At 31.0% G+C, this 15,082-nt stretch overlaps 2 protein-coding genes across 3 annotated transcripts in view; one reads left to right on the plus strand and one right to left on the minus strand.

The window, feature by feature from the left end:
• Positions 1 to 7,824, plus strand: part of LOC111636812 — a 61,329-nt gene extending 53,505 nt beyond the window's left edge. For both annotated transcript variants that reach the window (XM_023382151.1, XM_023382152.1), the window contains 2 exons: positions 3,902 to 4,080; positions 4,872 to 7,824. In XM_023382151.1, the coding sequence (XP_023237919.1) occupies positions 3,902 to 4,080; positions 4,872 to 7,016 (2,324 nt within the window). In that variant the 3' untranslated portion in view covers positions 7,017 to 7,824. The remainder of the gene's footprint in view (positions 1 to 3,901; positions 4,081 to 4,871) is intronic.
• Positions 7,825 to 11,672: 3,848 nt separating this feature from the next.
• Positions 11,673 to 12,565, minus strand: LOC111636816 (iron-sulfur cluster assembly 2 homolog, mitochondrial-like). Its single transcript, XM_023382155.1, has one exon. It carries the CDS (start codon positions 12,429 to 12,431, stop codon positions 11,988 to 11,990), a length of 444 nt encoding a protein of 147 aa, XP_023237923.1. The 5' UTR covers positions 12,432 to 12,565; the 3' UTR covers positions 11,673 to 11,987.
• Between the last annotated feature and the right edge of the window lie 2,517 nt (positions 12,566 to 15,082).

Genomic DNA, 15,082 nt, shown 5'->3' on the forward strand with positions numbered 1-15,082 from the left:
GGCGTTAATCGCCGCGGAACTCTGGCTGTCGGTAAGTAGGATTTTTACGAGAATATCCCATTATTTGTATTGTTGGCCATCCGAATAGTAATAAAGTATATTCTGAAATTCCACAGTCGAGAAGACCCATGAAAGAACTGCACAAGTATTTCTCTACAACGTGGGACGCGATGGACAATCTGTTGGTAATTACGCAATCTTTAATATTACTCGATAGCTATTACTGATGAAAACGGTTGCGTTTGAAGAGTACGCCAACAAACGTTTTCCGATGTATCACCTATACTTATGTTAAATATTTTATACTTTTGCCATTTCGCCCGCGTTATAATCAAAATTAATAATTACGTTAGTAAATTTCCGTAAGACCAAAATCTAATTAGGGTCGCGTTTGACGAGGAACGTCAACATTTTACGTGCGAGACTCGCGAGGCGAAACATTCCTGCGGGCTAGTCTATGGCAAATCGATCTCTTATTTTGCTTCTAGACGGGTGAAATAAACGAAAAATTTCTTGCGTCTAGTTCATTGATCGGACGAAAATCTGCATTAAATACCAGTGTTCGGTGCATTTAAACCTTCTATCACTGGCGTGTCGGTAATATTTGGAAGATGTAAAAAGTTTGGACGGACGAAATCGTCCTCGAGTCAAATTTGTCATAATGTCGTATTGTAAATGGAAAATTCGTAATTTGATCTTCATTTAGAAAGATGGACGGCTTATCTAAGGCGTGGAAGGAAATTTTCCTCACGATCTGTATCGATTAAATCACAGGTTTTCCCCGATACTCTTATGCCTGAGTATAGTTGAAGAAACGAAATCAAATTTCTGAAAAAAAACTGAAAAGTTTATTGTTTAGATGACCAACATTCAAAAGAGATGCACGGGACCGGCAATCGGAGTGGCGCTTTTGGATTTCGTCGTCAAGAGGAACATCGCCATTAAAGTAAGCGAACACTTTCCTCCTTCGTTCTATTACCAAAAACATAAATTAGATGCGCAGCGAACGTCCTACAAATGATAGTTTTCAACGGATTTATATAAATACAGTAGAGCGTCGATTATCCGAAAGTCAATTATCCAAAACGTCAATTATCCGAAAGAATTCCAGTCGGCAAATTTAAATTTTCGCCAGTGCTGTGGTGCTACAATCTTTGGCTATGTCTTGGGCTACTCAAATATTTTGCGTTTTTGGTGTTTACTTAGTTTTATTCTATTTTATTTTAAAAAATAATTTTAGATATTTTCAATTTTTATTAATAAGAATGAAAATATCTAAAATTATTAAAAATTAACAAATATATAATATCAAAGTCTTGTTTTAAACTTTTTATGTATATAATTGAATATATATGACCATCCACTGCCAGATGGAAAGAAACTGCTAGGGATAACTGAATTTCCTTCCAATCAATTGGCAATCTCTGATGACAATGCCAACTGTTGTGCATTGGAGATCATGGGTTATCAGCATGGCCGCAATGGCCATGCTGATAACCCATAATCTCCAATGAGTTGATTGCATAGAGATCAGGGAGTCACTTGTCACTGGTGGAAATCAACATTGATACGGTAGATGAAAGCATCAGTGATTCAGATGATTCAGCAGATGTTCCTATAATTGATAAGGACATTTGTCCTTTCTAAAAAGTCTAGTCTGAGGATTAAGTTGTGTTGCTTTTTCACAGTTGAAGAATAAGGAATTTGATGGGAATGACTTGAATCAGTTGGTATCTAGATGGTGCTTTGGCCAAGGATGTTTATCAGTGTTCCATCTACACTGGAAATGTACATTGATGTTTCAGTTAAAACTTTATGTAGCTTCTGTCAAAGTTTGTCAGCTTACAAAAATGGCAATGTTGACCAGGATCTGTATTTCTACAAAGTTTATGACAACAGGCATATATCCATGGCAGAAAAGTATGGCACCAACAATTGGAGGATTTTGGCAAGACAACTTATCTTCAAAAATCCTCCAACTGTTGGTGCATTCTTTTGAGGCAAGGACAACTTATCCTTGTCTCCAAAGAATGCCCAATTTAGTTTTTTGTCAGTCAGAAGCTGGGCAAAGGATCATAGTCATTGGATCTAATCAGTGCTGATAAGGGTTGTTAAAATGTTTATATTTGACACCTTTTTGGGCTCATACTTGATGAAGCAGAGTCCAGTACTCATTTAAGGGTTCTGGCATTGCTGAGGCAGCTGGCCTCCAGCATCTCTTGGTAGCATGGAATGTTGTAAATTGGTTGCAGTAAGATGGTAGCTGACCTGGATATGTTCAGTTCTACTGCTGAAATGCAGTAGAATTGAACATATCCAGTTCATCCATAGTTGAAGCAGATGGGAACTTGGTTGGCAGTGTGCCAGATGTCCATGTGTCTTAGTTTAGTTTGACAATCTATCAGCAGTATCAAAGAGTGCCTTCTCGGTTCTTTTGATGTTGGTTGGCACAGTTTCTTGGCCAGAAATGATGCAGACACTATTAGTTCTGGTCATTAGAAAATGGCATAGCTACTTTTTCCATTACTCCATTGAAGAACATCATCAGTATGGTTCCTGTAGTTCTTCCTAGATGATCTCTCAGATAAGCATTGCATTCCTTCTTCATTGAATCTGACAGTCATGTGCGGTAAATAGTAAAAAGTACAATTTTTGGCTTACTCTGATGTTACAGGAATTTTTGATTTGGCAGTAGGTTGAGAAGAAGGTTGTGGAAGTCATAACGTCAGTAATCAACAGACATTGAACAGATCTTTGGTGACACCCTTCATCAGATGTTCCAGCTTTTCACTATCTGACATTTGTGCATTGGATTTGCAACAGAAGGCTAGTAATGTTGAATGTGGGATTGGCCATCTTCTCTTGGTTCTCAAGGCATAGTTTAACATCTCTGAATGTTTCATGGACAACATTAGGAAAGGATGACCAGTTGACAATTTGACTCTCATTAGTAAACTAGCATTTAGCAATACTATCTAGAAAGAAGTAAACACTGTTGAACTTGATTTTGTTTCACCTGTAATGAGCAACCAGGTCAAAGTCTTCTATGTAGCAATGGACATCCTTGTTCCTTTCATTATGGGTTCCCAGCATTACAGGGGTGTAAACGGTTGATTGAAGCATCAACAGTTACAGGTTGGTTGATGTACTGCATTGTGATGCATTTCTGGAGGAATTTTGGATTCAATGGTCATGCTAGATTTTCTGTCATAAAGGTTCTGGGGATTACAGATTTAGGGTTTGTGTAACCTTTGTAGTTTTCTGCTATGTTGAATTTTGTTGGGCTTCTCATGTTTGTACCCATAACCTCCATAAAAAACACTCATATGTAAACACTATTTATGGGACATGGATGTTACGTAAAGAAGATAGAATAAGCTTAAAATAATTAAAATGAACTATATTTTTTTTATATTTGTAATACAGTAGAGCGTCGATTTTCCGAAAGTCAATCATCCGAAAGAATTCCAGTCGGCAAATTTAAATTTTCGCCAGTGCTGTGGCGCTTCAATCTTTGGCTATGTCTTGGGCTACTCAAATATTTTGCGTTTTTGATACTAAATTAATTAACATCTGAAGTATAATTTTTTATTATTTTTATATTTTTCAACATATTTATTTTGTTTGTACAAAATAAAAAAATAACTTTTAACGATACAATAGTCTTTGTTAGGCTTAACATCGACGAAAATTCAACGCGAAGCGACACGCAACGGAGAAAAATTTCGACATCGGATACGTTAAACTATTTTTTCGTACGAAATCAGTTATCCGAAATATCAGTTATCCGGACAACCCCAGTCCCCAATTGATTCGGAAAATCGACACTCTACTGTATTATCATTTACACAATTTTCATAATTTTATGCTCAATGATATCCATATTTTGTTTGATTTACAGGTGCTCATCGTTTCATTTTCAATAATACTCCTAGCTGTGAAGTGGTGCATGGAAGTTTGTATGCATGTCTTAGAGCATTATTTGGATTATCTGTGACTGGAATTTTAGTGTGTATATTTTCTTCCATGTTAGTATATCAATTACTTAGTCATGAAAAGAAAAAATTATATTGGGAACAGGTAAGAAATTTTTACATAAATTTATTTTCAAATATTTGTTACTGTTTTTAGTTTAAATTAATGATGATAAAAAAAACAAAGTGGCAAAGTTTATTAAATTATTTGTTAGATGCTAAGTTATGAGTTTGAATAAAACTTTGGTCCATTGGTATTTGAGTTCATTTATATAATAGAATTTTTTTTTAAAAGTGCACTTGTAATCTCAAAGTGTATTTGTATTTTGTTTAACTGAAGTAAAAATAAATATTACTGTTAGAAAAAAAATCAGAAAAAGAGATTTTAGTTTGAAAAAATGTTTCATTAACTCTCAAATTAGAAAATAAATATCATTAGAGAAAATTCATTTAAATAAGATATAATTTCTAATAAAATCTATTATGCCAATAACATCAAATATAAGTGCATTAAATTATTTGAAATATTCTGTACAATTTGGTTGCAAAAATGTTTTATTTATTAGATTTAAAATTAAAGTTTTCTTGATATTTATGAATTAAAATATTCATAAAACTGATTTTCAACTTCAGAAAGTTTTAATATATAATATTCTTATATTTGAAATAAAGAAATTTTGATTTAGTGAAATATATTTCAAGAACACCAAAATTTATTTTAATTTTTTTTAGCTGTTTTTCTACCATTCTTACTAATAATACTAAAAAATATTTTATTCTTACAATACTTTAGTTTGTTTGTTACGTAATGTTTCAGTTAATTAATTTTACTGTGACAACTCTTAAGATCATATATATATATTTTAAAGTAAGTTTTAATTATTTTTGTCTTTTTAGTTGGAACTTCGTCGCAGATTTTTATACCGACGTCAGTCTCATCATACATGTGGTTGTTATGAAGATTTATATTCTTGGCAACTTTGGGAAATGGTCGATTACAGACTTTTAAACCCACGTTATTTGGCTTCGAGTCCAGTTGGAGAAGAAGAAGAATCAAGGAATTTAGTTACTACTCCTTCTGTTCGTGGAGTTAGTTTTGGTGGAGGAAATCATCAAGCATCAGGATGGAGTTGGTTGCCCTGGCCTTGGCAAGATACAGTAAATCATAATGTTGTGCCAAACAGGACATCCGTTAACAATACTCGTTATAATCTAATGAGAAGACTTATATCTCGTAGTATTTGGGAACAACAAACAGTAACTCCAAGTTCTAATACTCCACAAGAAACTACAGTTCAGAATGGTTCACCAAATTATCCACCATGGCGTAATGATTGTATGCATGTAATACAGCCTAACTTAAGAAGTGGAAATGATGTTTCTCAAGTACGATTTGGTATTCGTGCCAGAAATTCTGCTTATGGACGTGCAGCTGCTGGTCACAGACGCACACGATCAAATGATGGTATATTTCATCATTTACACATGAATACAACACCCCTTTTTACTCAACCATATCCTGTTCAAGATGGTTCAGGAGTGGTCTCTTGTCATTTAAATTATGAAGTACCACGTTACATGTGGGGTCCTCCACCACCATATTCTCAGCCAACTTCATTAGAGAATATTTCAACTCTAGAAAATGGAAATGATGGTCAAGAAATTATAGTAAACAGAGAATGCAATAGTAACAGAAGACTAGATGAGCAATTGAACAGAATTAGTAATATTGAAATAGAATCTACAGGGACACCACTTTCCTCAAAGAGAATGAATTCATTGAGAGAACATAAATTGATGTGTCGCAATTTTTCTTCAGATGCCATAACAATTACAATTGGAAACACTTCTTCAAATATGTGTAATCAAAATGAAAATTACAATTCAGATGATTGTAAAAGAGAGGATACTTGTGTTGTTGAAGTTCATGTTCCTTATTTAATTCATAAAAGTGATGTTGTTTTTAATACACTGCCAGCAAGAAGTTCCAAGAAGAAGCATCATAATCCGTTTAAATCATTATCTAATATACCATTGTGTTTCTCTAAAAAATTGAATGGATTAAGAAATGATAAAAATTTAAGCTGCAATTTAGCTGTGATTGAAAAATGTTGTGAACTAAAGGAGGCATTGAACCATTCCATCAATTCAAAATGCTTAAGAGATAGAAAAAATACATTGTGCGATGCATTTTCATTGAAAACATTATCTGAACAACATCTTTGTGAAGATAAAAGTACTAATACATCTATTTCTGAAGCTTCTCCTAGTTCATTGAGTTTCCATCCAACAATTGTGGAAATACCATCAGATTTTAAGTCAAGTGTAATAATAGCAACAAGTCCATCTACTCCAGTAACAGAAAATATCACATTACCAAATATTATATATGCTCAGTCCATGCCAAATTTAAGTCTTTCTAATTCCCTTACAATGTGTAGTGTACACAGAACTCCTTCCAGTGGCAATACATCCACATCTCAAGACTTTGCTGATTTTGAATTGGATGAAGATAGTTCACCAATTGAACTTGGTAGCCCTATTAAAGACTTTTCTCAGTTTTCAGATGGGACAGGCCATTGTAATGGTTCTCAATTGCTTACTTGTGCCCATTATGTTGATGGATATTTTGATAGATCAGACACTTCTAGCGATTCTTATGGCCCCTCCTGTGGAATCGTAAAGTGTATAGACGACAGACCATTCTCTGTAAATAATTTACCCAGCCCAATTCCTTCAGATGACGGAATGAATGAAGACAAACATTCAGACATATTTTTGTCTGATTCTTCTAATAAAGAAAAACTGTGTGCACCACCAATTCAATTTTCAAATACTCCTAATAATATATCTCAAGGAGAAACATTGAAAGAATCTCCAACTATTATGTGTAATGCTGGAACACAGTGTGATTTAAATTCGCCTAATGAATTAGATTGTTTTTATGTGGCCACAGCCATTCGAGGAAGAAATCTAATTCCACTTCCACACAGTGACAAATCAGAAAATTTTGTAGTGACTGTAAAAGGTGTAAATGTTTAAATATTTATCAATCAAATGTTGTGTTTTTTGTTTATTTAATAGAATTGTATATAAGTTAATCTGGCAAACAAAAATTGATCTTGTTGACAATTTTATCATCAATTTAATGTTTTATTTTATCATCAAGATCCTGTTTCAAGTTTTAATATGCTTAAAGTCAAATCAGCTCAAAATTTTTCAATGAGATATTAATAATACAAATATTACCATTTTGATATTTGTGATTATGATGCAAATTTATATAGAGAGAAGATTGTAATTCTCAAATTAATATTGAACGTTAATAATAATTCAGCTGGTTGACTTTAAGTATAAATGTAAATTGATTTTATTGTTGTTAATATGTTCCACTTTTAAAGTGCATTTACAATTTTAAAAAATGTTACATTTCATTTATTAATTGTTTTGCTTTTGTTATTAGATTTACCAACATCCACAATTTTTAATAGTTTTTTCAGTGACAAGTGACTTTTTTAATGTGCCAAAATGTTTTTAAAAAGTAGCTCAGCTCCCAATAATACAAGCCCAGCCCAAAATATCTTGCATTTTGTGAGATATAAATGTAGATCATACCGGTATATTCTTTGGTAATGATGGAGAATAGAGTTGACGAATTATCATGAGAATTAGTGTTTTGAAAAAATTTTCAGAATGGAAAATATACTTTCAAGGTAATAATTGTAAAGGTTTTTCTTACGTGCAAATGTGCATTGAATTGTGTGAAAAATAAGATTTGAATAAGTACAAAATTTGTGTTGATATATTACTTAAAATGGTATGAATGATAATAAAGGAAAAAACAATTAGTATTGAGACTTGTTATTGTATTGTAAATTTTCAATGTAAAATACATTCACTAACAGTTTAATTATTCTTAAAAATATCTTATTTTGTATCATATTTTATTTTATACACTTTCAATAGAAAATTAGCTTAAATATTAGTGAATAAAATTTTTGTTTCATGAACAATTAAATTTGATATGATTTTTTGTGAGATACCAGTACACTAAGATATGTGGTCATGATAAGCATATTCTCCTTTATAAGCTTGATTCTTGGTAAGACATGGGAAAGAATAATTTTATATCAAGATAGCAATTACATTTCTTTTATTAACAATGTTTGCTAAAAATGTATGTTAAGAAATTAAAATACTGATTGTTTTAAACAAAAGTATGATCAGTACATCTTAACATTGTTAAAAGCATATATTTATTTAGATCTTTAATGTTTTATTTCAGTTTTCTCATAGTCTCTCATCAAATAATTTTTTAAACTTTAATAGAATTCAGTTATATTTAATAAGACACATAATATATCAAATCTTCCAACAAAAAATACCATTCATGTTATGTAATAAAGTGCATAAATTTTGAATTTAAAGAAAGACGAAATTCTTGTTTAATTTTTGAAATATTTTTAATATAATTCTGCCATAAAAACTTTAGTTCAAAATTTTTATTCACTAATAAGTAAGATATTTTCCTTATGCTAAATAAATTTTTACAATAATGCATAGTAGTTTGTATATAATAATGAAAAAATCTATCAAAACCTAAAAAAAACTTTAAAAAAGTAAGAAAGAAAGGAATAACTCATTAAAATTTTTAATATTATTGATATAAAGTTTAAATAAATTACTCAAAACACATGCGTTTCTATCACTGATTGACATATCCACATTCATCTAAGGATGGCTAACTTACAGTGGGATATGATTGATTCTCGTTAGTCTAAACTCTAAAATATCAATGATGTAGACAAAGGCCTTTGCAGAAAATTTTGCAGGGGGGCACAGCTTGGAGACAAAAATTAAATTAAAATTTTTATTTAATATATTTAGGTTTTTTTTACAAGATTATAGAATACAGTACTTTTATCAATACAAAAAGATAAAACATCCCATGATTGAAGGTGTATGGCCACCTATCTCAATCGTTTTTATGATTATAATTTGTGGAAGTTGACTCAATCCCAGGAAGAGGCAAGTGCTGTTTTTCCTCTATGGACACCCATGGATGTAGGCCTATCACTACATTTTATTTTTATAAAGTTTATTAACTCATTTTTATAAAATTATGCTGTCAAACATAATTATATTTATTTATTGCATGGCAATTGATGCTCCAGTTTAATTCTGTTTGATAGTCACTAAGGCATAAACTAAATAGTTGTATTTATCATTCACCATAAGAATGAATTTTATTTTCATCTGTCTTACAGTTCATGAGTTTTACTTATCTGCCCATTTGTGTATAATTTTGGAGGTAACAAAGCAATTTCTAAAATAACATAAAGATTATCAACACAGAACATGTTCCATTTCCTCATTCACTATCTGGACATGTTTTTTTTACTGTACCACAATCAGAAACAATGATCATTCATTATCTCATACATCACAGTACTAACAGTATGTATTGCTTCTTAAAAGATTTCATGCTTGAAATATAAACTTTATATTCCTAAGAAGATTACAAATGGATTTTGTGTTTTAGCATGCCATGTTATTTACAATCAGCTTCTTGTCCATGCCTGAAATTATTTAATTCAATTGGTAGATATCTTAAATATCCTAAATAAAATATTTTTGTGTGATGAATTTCTCAAAGGAAATAAACTTTATCGTAATTACTTGGTCATACACTGAATCGATTATGAAATGAGTCAATTGTACCGTTTTTCTTAAATTTTTAATTCTCTGCCCACGGGCATTAAGAGGGCAGTTTTCCATGCCCATCAAGGATTTGGCTAGGCTTGCAATGGGACACATAAATAGTGAGGATGGGCTCTGACTTATCTGATACAGATTGTTCATGAATGATTTCTGGGGTTGCTTGCCCAGATTCAACTTCCAGAGTGGTTGGCTGATGCATCAGGCATCTTAGCTGGCCATCCTCTTACTTCTCCATCGGTACTACATAGAAACTATACTGGTGCTTAAACCTTTATACATTGATTTATTGTATTTGATATTTAAAAAGTAAAATGATAAAAGTAAAAGACTATTAAAAGTACAGCATTATAAAATTTTACATAAAACTAAGTTAAAACAGAAAAGTTATGATTAAATTATAGAACTCATATAGAAATTACCTTTGATAAATGATGTTGGAATTCTGTAGAATGATCAAGAGTAATCAGAAATGTATTTCTTATTACTCTTATAATAATATCAAACTCAATTATTTTCTTTGTTTTTTAGCACAGAGAAAATGGGAGTTTGATATTATTAAATCTATAATTTGAAATAATTTAAAATAGTTTATACAGTAATTTGTTACAATTCCTCTTTTAATTATCTTCTCTTTCTACTGTATTCAGATTGACTTGTTTTTATAAGTCATATGATGAGATTGAAGAAAGAAACAATCATCTAACAATATGGAACCTGTTTTTATTTAAAAACAAGTTAAATTTTATTTATTTAAAAATTGTTTTAATTTTTCTAAAAAATAGAATACCAATATAAATCTGCTTTTTGTTTTATTTACTACTTGCTTATTAACAGAACTAATATTAAAATTGTAATTTTGATGCTAGAAATGAAAATAGTCTGAAAACTTTAAATCTTGAAACAGTTTGACTTCTTGAAATGAAGCTTTTTAATAAATTTAGCAAAACAAACCATGATTTCAAATTAATTTATTTTTAAATTTTATTTCACAGAATAATTAAATTTTAAAATATTTTGAGTAATTTATTCCAGACATGTACAAAATTAGTGTAAATACTAGTTTACTTTTTTAATACTGTATACAGTTATTCTTCCAACATCAGTGGTCTAAAATTTTCAAATGCAGCAAAGGGCCAGTCAAATAGATGTATATCAGATGTGGGCTGTATTCAACATTATTTGGTAAACCAAAATGTATTGTAATAAAAAAAAATCTCTTTTGTTGCCAGGCTGTTACGACTTACATAAACAGTTAGCCATTTGAATTTTTTGTTTAATCCCCACAAGATGTTAGAAACATTGATTTTTAGAAAAGAAATCGAGGCCACAAACTGCCACTTTGCAACCCGATTTACATGTGGTTCCATGAAAATAATGCATAAATCGAGCCATGGAAAGATATTTAAAATAGGGATCTGTTCCATATTCTCAAAAAACAGTATTTATTCTTATTAGGATAGAGTGTTTTAATTAAAGTTTTTTTTAAATATGCATCTAAGAGATTATTAATGACAAAAAGAAAAACAACTTTTTGATTAATTTTCATTTATTTCCATAAAGTTGATTATTTAAAGTTAAAAATTTTTCAACTACATTAAAGTGATTTCATGTAAATGGATAGATTACTGTAAAATTAAAAACATAAACTACTGTTTACACTAGAAATATAGTTTAAATTTTTTAAAGTAATTTGTTGGGATTTTATAAAATCTTTTTTTAGATCAACCATGATTAAACATATATATTATTATGGCATAAAATACCAAAATAATCACACCTCACTTGTAATTTTATTTTTTTAAATATAAGTTATAAGTCTTTGAGATTGGTTAACCAAAACTAGTATTTTCAGTTTCAGTATCATATATAATCAAAAAAGTTAATTTTTTATGATGTTTATATATGAATATTTTTCATTTTTTTTCACTTTTAAACTGTCAAGATTAAAAGTTATGTGAGAAACTTATAATTTTGTCATTAGTATATTGGGCATGTTAATCTTCACCATACTAACAGTTTCAGAATATGTATTACACTTATGCATTCCATGATTAATATTTAAACAACAAAAAATTCTTATTATTGAGACCATGCAGAAATGAATGGACATACATAAATATGCAAAATTAACAAATTTTTAATTATAACATTGTAAAATGTACAAGTTGTACAATACATTTTCTTACCATGAAATAAATTATAACATTTTAAACATATACTTGTTTCTAATTTAATAAATTATTTACATTTTATATTTATGTATACCTATATCTATCAAATATACAAACTTAACTAGATTTTAATATTAAACGATGCACCACAAGAACATCCCTGAGCAGCCAGAGGATTATTAATAATTCTGAAGGCAGAACGAATCAATTCTTCGTGATAATCCAATGTAGATCCTTTAATATACTGTAAAGATATTTCATCCACAACTACCTTAACATCGCCTTGTTCAAACACTTTATCGTCGTCGTTAATTTTAGTATCTAATTCAAACTTGTATTGAAATCCAGAACATCCACCTCCGTCTACACCGATCCTTAAGAAATGTCCGTCTTTAGCTACACTACGTAATTTCTGTATACATTTGTCAGAAAGAATAAGGGATTTATCTGTTTGATATTCTGTTCTTGTACTCGAAGAACAATATCGATTTGCTGTTTCGAAATTTCTCATCGCTCTCAGCTGCGTTCTAGCTATTTTAATGAATGATTTAGCGAAAATTACCATTTTAACGGTCGCCTAGAACATTGTAATTATTAAAGTAGGATCAGATATGATAAAAGTTACAGAAATAGAAAATAGGGATAATCCTAGAGCAGAAGACGAAATAACACATGTGACTGACTACTGCAGCGACATAAAGTTGCCAGCTGAGGTTTTTAAATGGCGCTAGATTCAAGCCCAAAAATCGCAACACACGAAAGAGTAATTAAAGGGGCTATAATACATTAAGATGTAGATAATCTAAATCAGCATTGCCATTTGTTCATGATTGGTGGCCAGGTGGCCGAGCGATCAAGGTGGTAGCCTACCTATTGTGTCCGTAAAATAAACGACTCTTGTTAACGTATATAATTAATTTTATTATAATCAAACGTAACTTTGTGCCTCCGGGACTGTCACTACAGCTAACTCACGACTGACCGAAGACAAAGGAACATGACAAAGATCAGAGGTGCGGGGGTCGCCTAACTAGGTCAACAGGCAATTCGGTGTGGGTTTATATAACATATACATAACACTACCGCTCTGGGGGACCCGGAAAATCCCCAGGAATTTTTCGGGGGTAGTCCATCCGGATATGTCGGGCCCCGTACCTCACCACCCGGCCGCTCCATTGGGGGCATGGCCGAACCCATAATGGGCTTGCTAAAAGAGACCCTCTTAGTGCCCACAGGGCGGAAAGAGTTTAAAAACGCTCATATTGGTGAAATAAGAATAATCGGAAGATTATTTCGATAACTGGATATTTTTTCTCAAGTATTGTAATTATAACTTTTATTAAAAGTTCTTGAATTGTTTAGTTTCAAACTGTTTCTTTAAATTATAGTAATTTTCCTAGTCGAACAAGTCTTTAGGAAATATTGGGGTTATTTTTGCAACAAAATACAAATTTTGTTTTTCGTCTTTTATTTTACAATAATACAATGTAAAGTTTATTGAAGAATTTTTGTTTTAAAAATCCTTATTTCAAAAAAACAATCCATGATCTGAAAACATTAGACAAAAATAGTCTGCAATAACATAAATAATTAATGTATTTTTTCACTTTTTAAAAAGGATCGTCTTGTTTTTTTAATTATTTTATTTTGAAATTAATATTGTCCATACGAAAAAAATATGAAACATTTGAAAAATCGACTATATATACTTGATACACCGGAAGTTTTAAGTTCTATATCAGTCATTTTATTATATGAAATTATATATTTGAAACGTTATGTTCTGATTCAATTTTTTGTGTGCTATTAAGATTTATTTTTTTTTATTAAAATAATTAATATAAGAAAATTTAACCTCATTCCGCATGTGCAAGTTTAGCAGACACCAATGTGACCAGACGAAGCAGTTTGATTACTACCATAGAATATTTATGTATAAAAATTTTTAGTGACAATAAAGGTAGCACAGTGAAAAAAAAGCAATATTGCAGCATTTTGGCACTTATCTAGGCCCTACCAAATTGAGCAATATTTATCCAATATGGCTAAATCAGCAATCTTTATCGCTAAATTACCAATAATGAATACCAGTGAATACCAAATTACCAATAATTGACATACTGTACATCATTTTAAGTATCCTAGTATCTAACATAGACGCGAACATCTATTTTCAATGATATTATTTAATTAAAACAAAGAAGCGATATACAGTACATTAAAAAGAAAGAGTTATATTTAATTTGAACCAAATACCGATATACTTAAGAGATTTCACAGCATTTATAATAGGTATGAAGATATAGAGGAAAATCCAGATTAGTCCTAAACTTATACAGTATTCTGATTTGCGCTTGCTACACTCTGATCCTTTGATTCAGATCAGCGTGTAGCACTTTTAAATTGTACTGTATTGGAAAAAATTATAAATAAAATCGTACAAATTATTTAAGCAAATAATAAAATAGACGAGCAATTATTTATTGTGATATCGTCAAAATGTCATGCTGCAATTTTTAATCATATATTTAATTTAATTTAATTTAAAATACTGTATATGCTCTCCATCTCAAATTAGTACTGTAGTATCTTGCCCCTGTACATCATACCTTTCCTTTAGCAATCGAGTGGTGCCGGTCATCTATCTAACTTCTTTCAGGGGAAAATTTTTGAATTGAAATAACGTGACTTCCGGTTTGCATCGGAATTTCGTATATAGTTAATTAATCGGATCTTCTATGGGTTTCCATATCTGATCTCGTCTTTTATCTAACTCCGTTCTCAAGATTAAGGAAAGACAGACATATGCACGACATAGGTCTACAATTTTTTCAAATTGCAGTCCAAAAATTTAATGTTATTTTAGTTTATTTATTAACCTCTCCCTCTCTCTCCCCCCCGCGACAGGAATTTCGAAAAATCCGTTCTTAGTGTATATTCTCATGACCAGGGCCGTGCGATAGATTTTCTCAGTATGATGCAAGTCTTCGAAATGCCGCCTCTGAAATGCCGCTTATGCCACCCCTTAAATTCTGCTTATGCCGCCCCATTACGGTGCCGCCTGATGCGGCCGCATCTCTGCATCATAGCACGTGCTCCAGGCCCTGCTCACGACGTGCCCTAATTGTGTACCAAATTTCAGCTTTCAACTTCTAACCGTTTGGGCTCTGCGTTTATTATGATTATTATTATTATCAATCCATCTCGATTATATTA

The sequence above is a fragment of the Centruroides sculpturatus genome, unplaced genomic scaffold (genome assembly GCF_000671375.1).
Source record: "Centruroides sculpturatus isolate CEXI.00-Female unplaced genomic scaffold, Cexi_2.0 scaffold1092, whole genome shotgun sequence".
In the NCBI taxonomy this organism is placed as follows: domain Eukaryota; kingdom Metazoa; phylum Arthropoda; class Arachnida; order Scorpiones; family Buthidae; genus Centruroides; species Centruroides sculpturatus.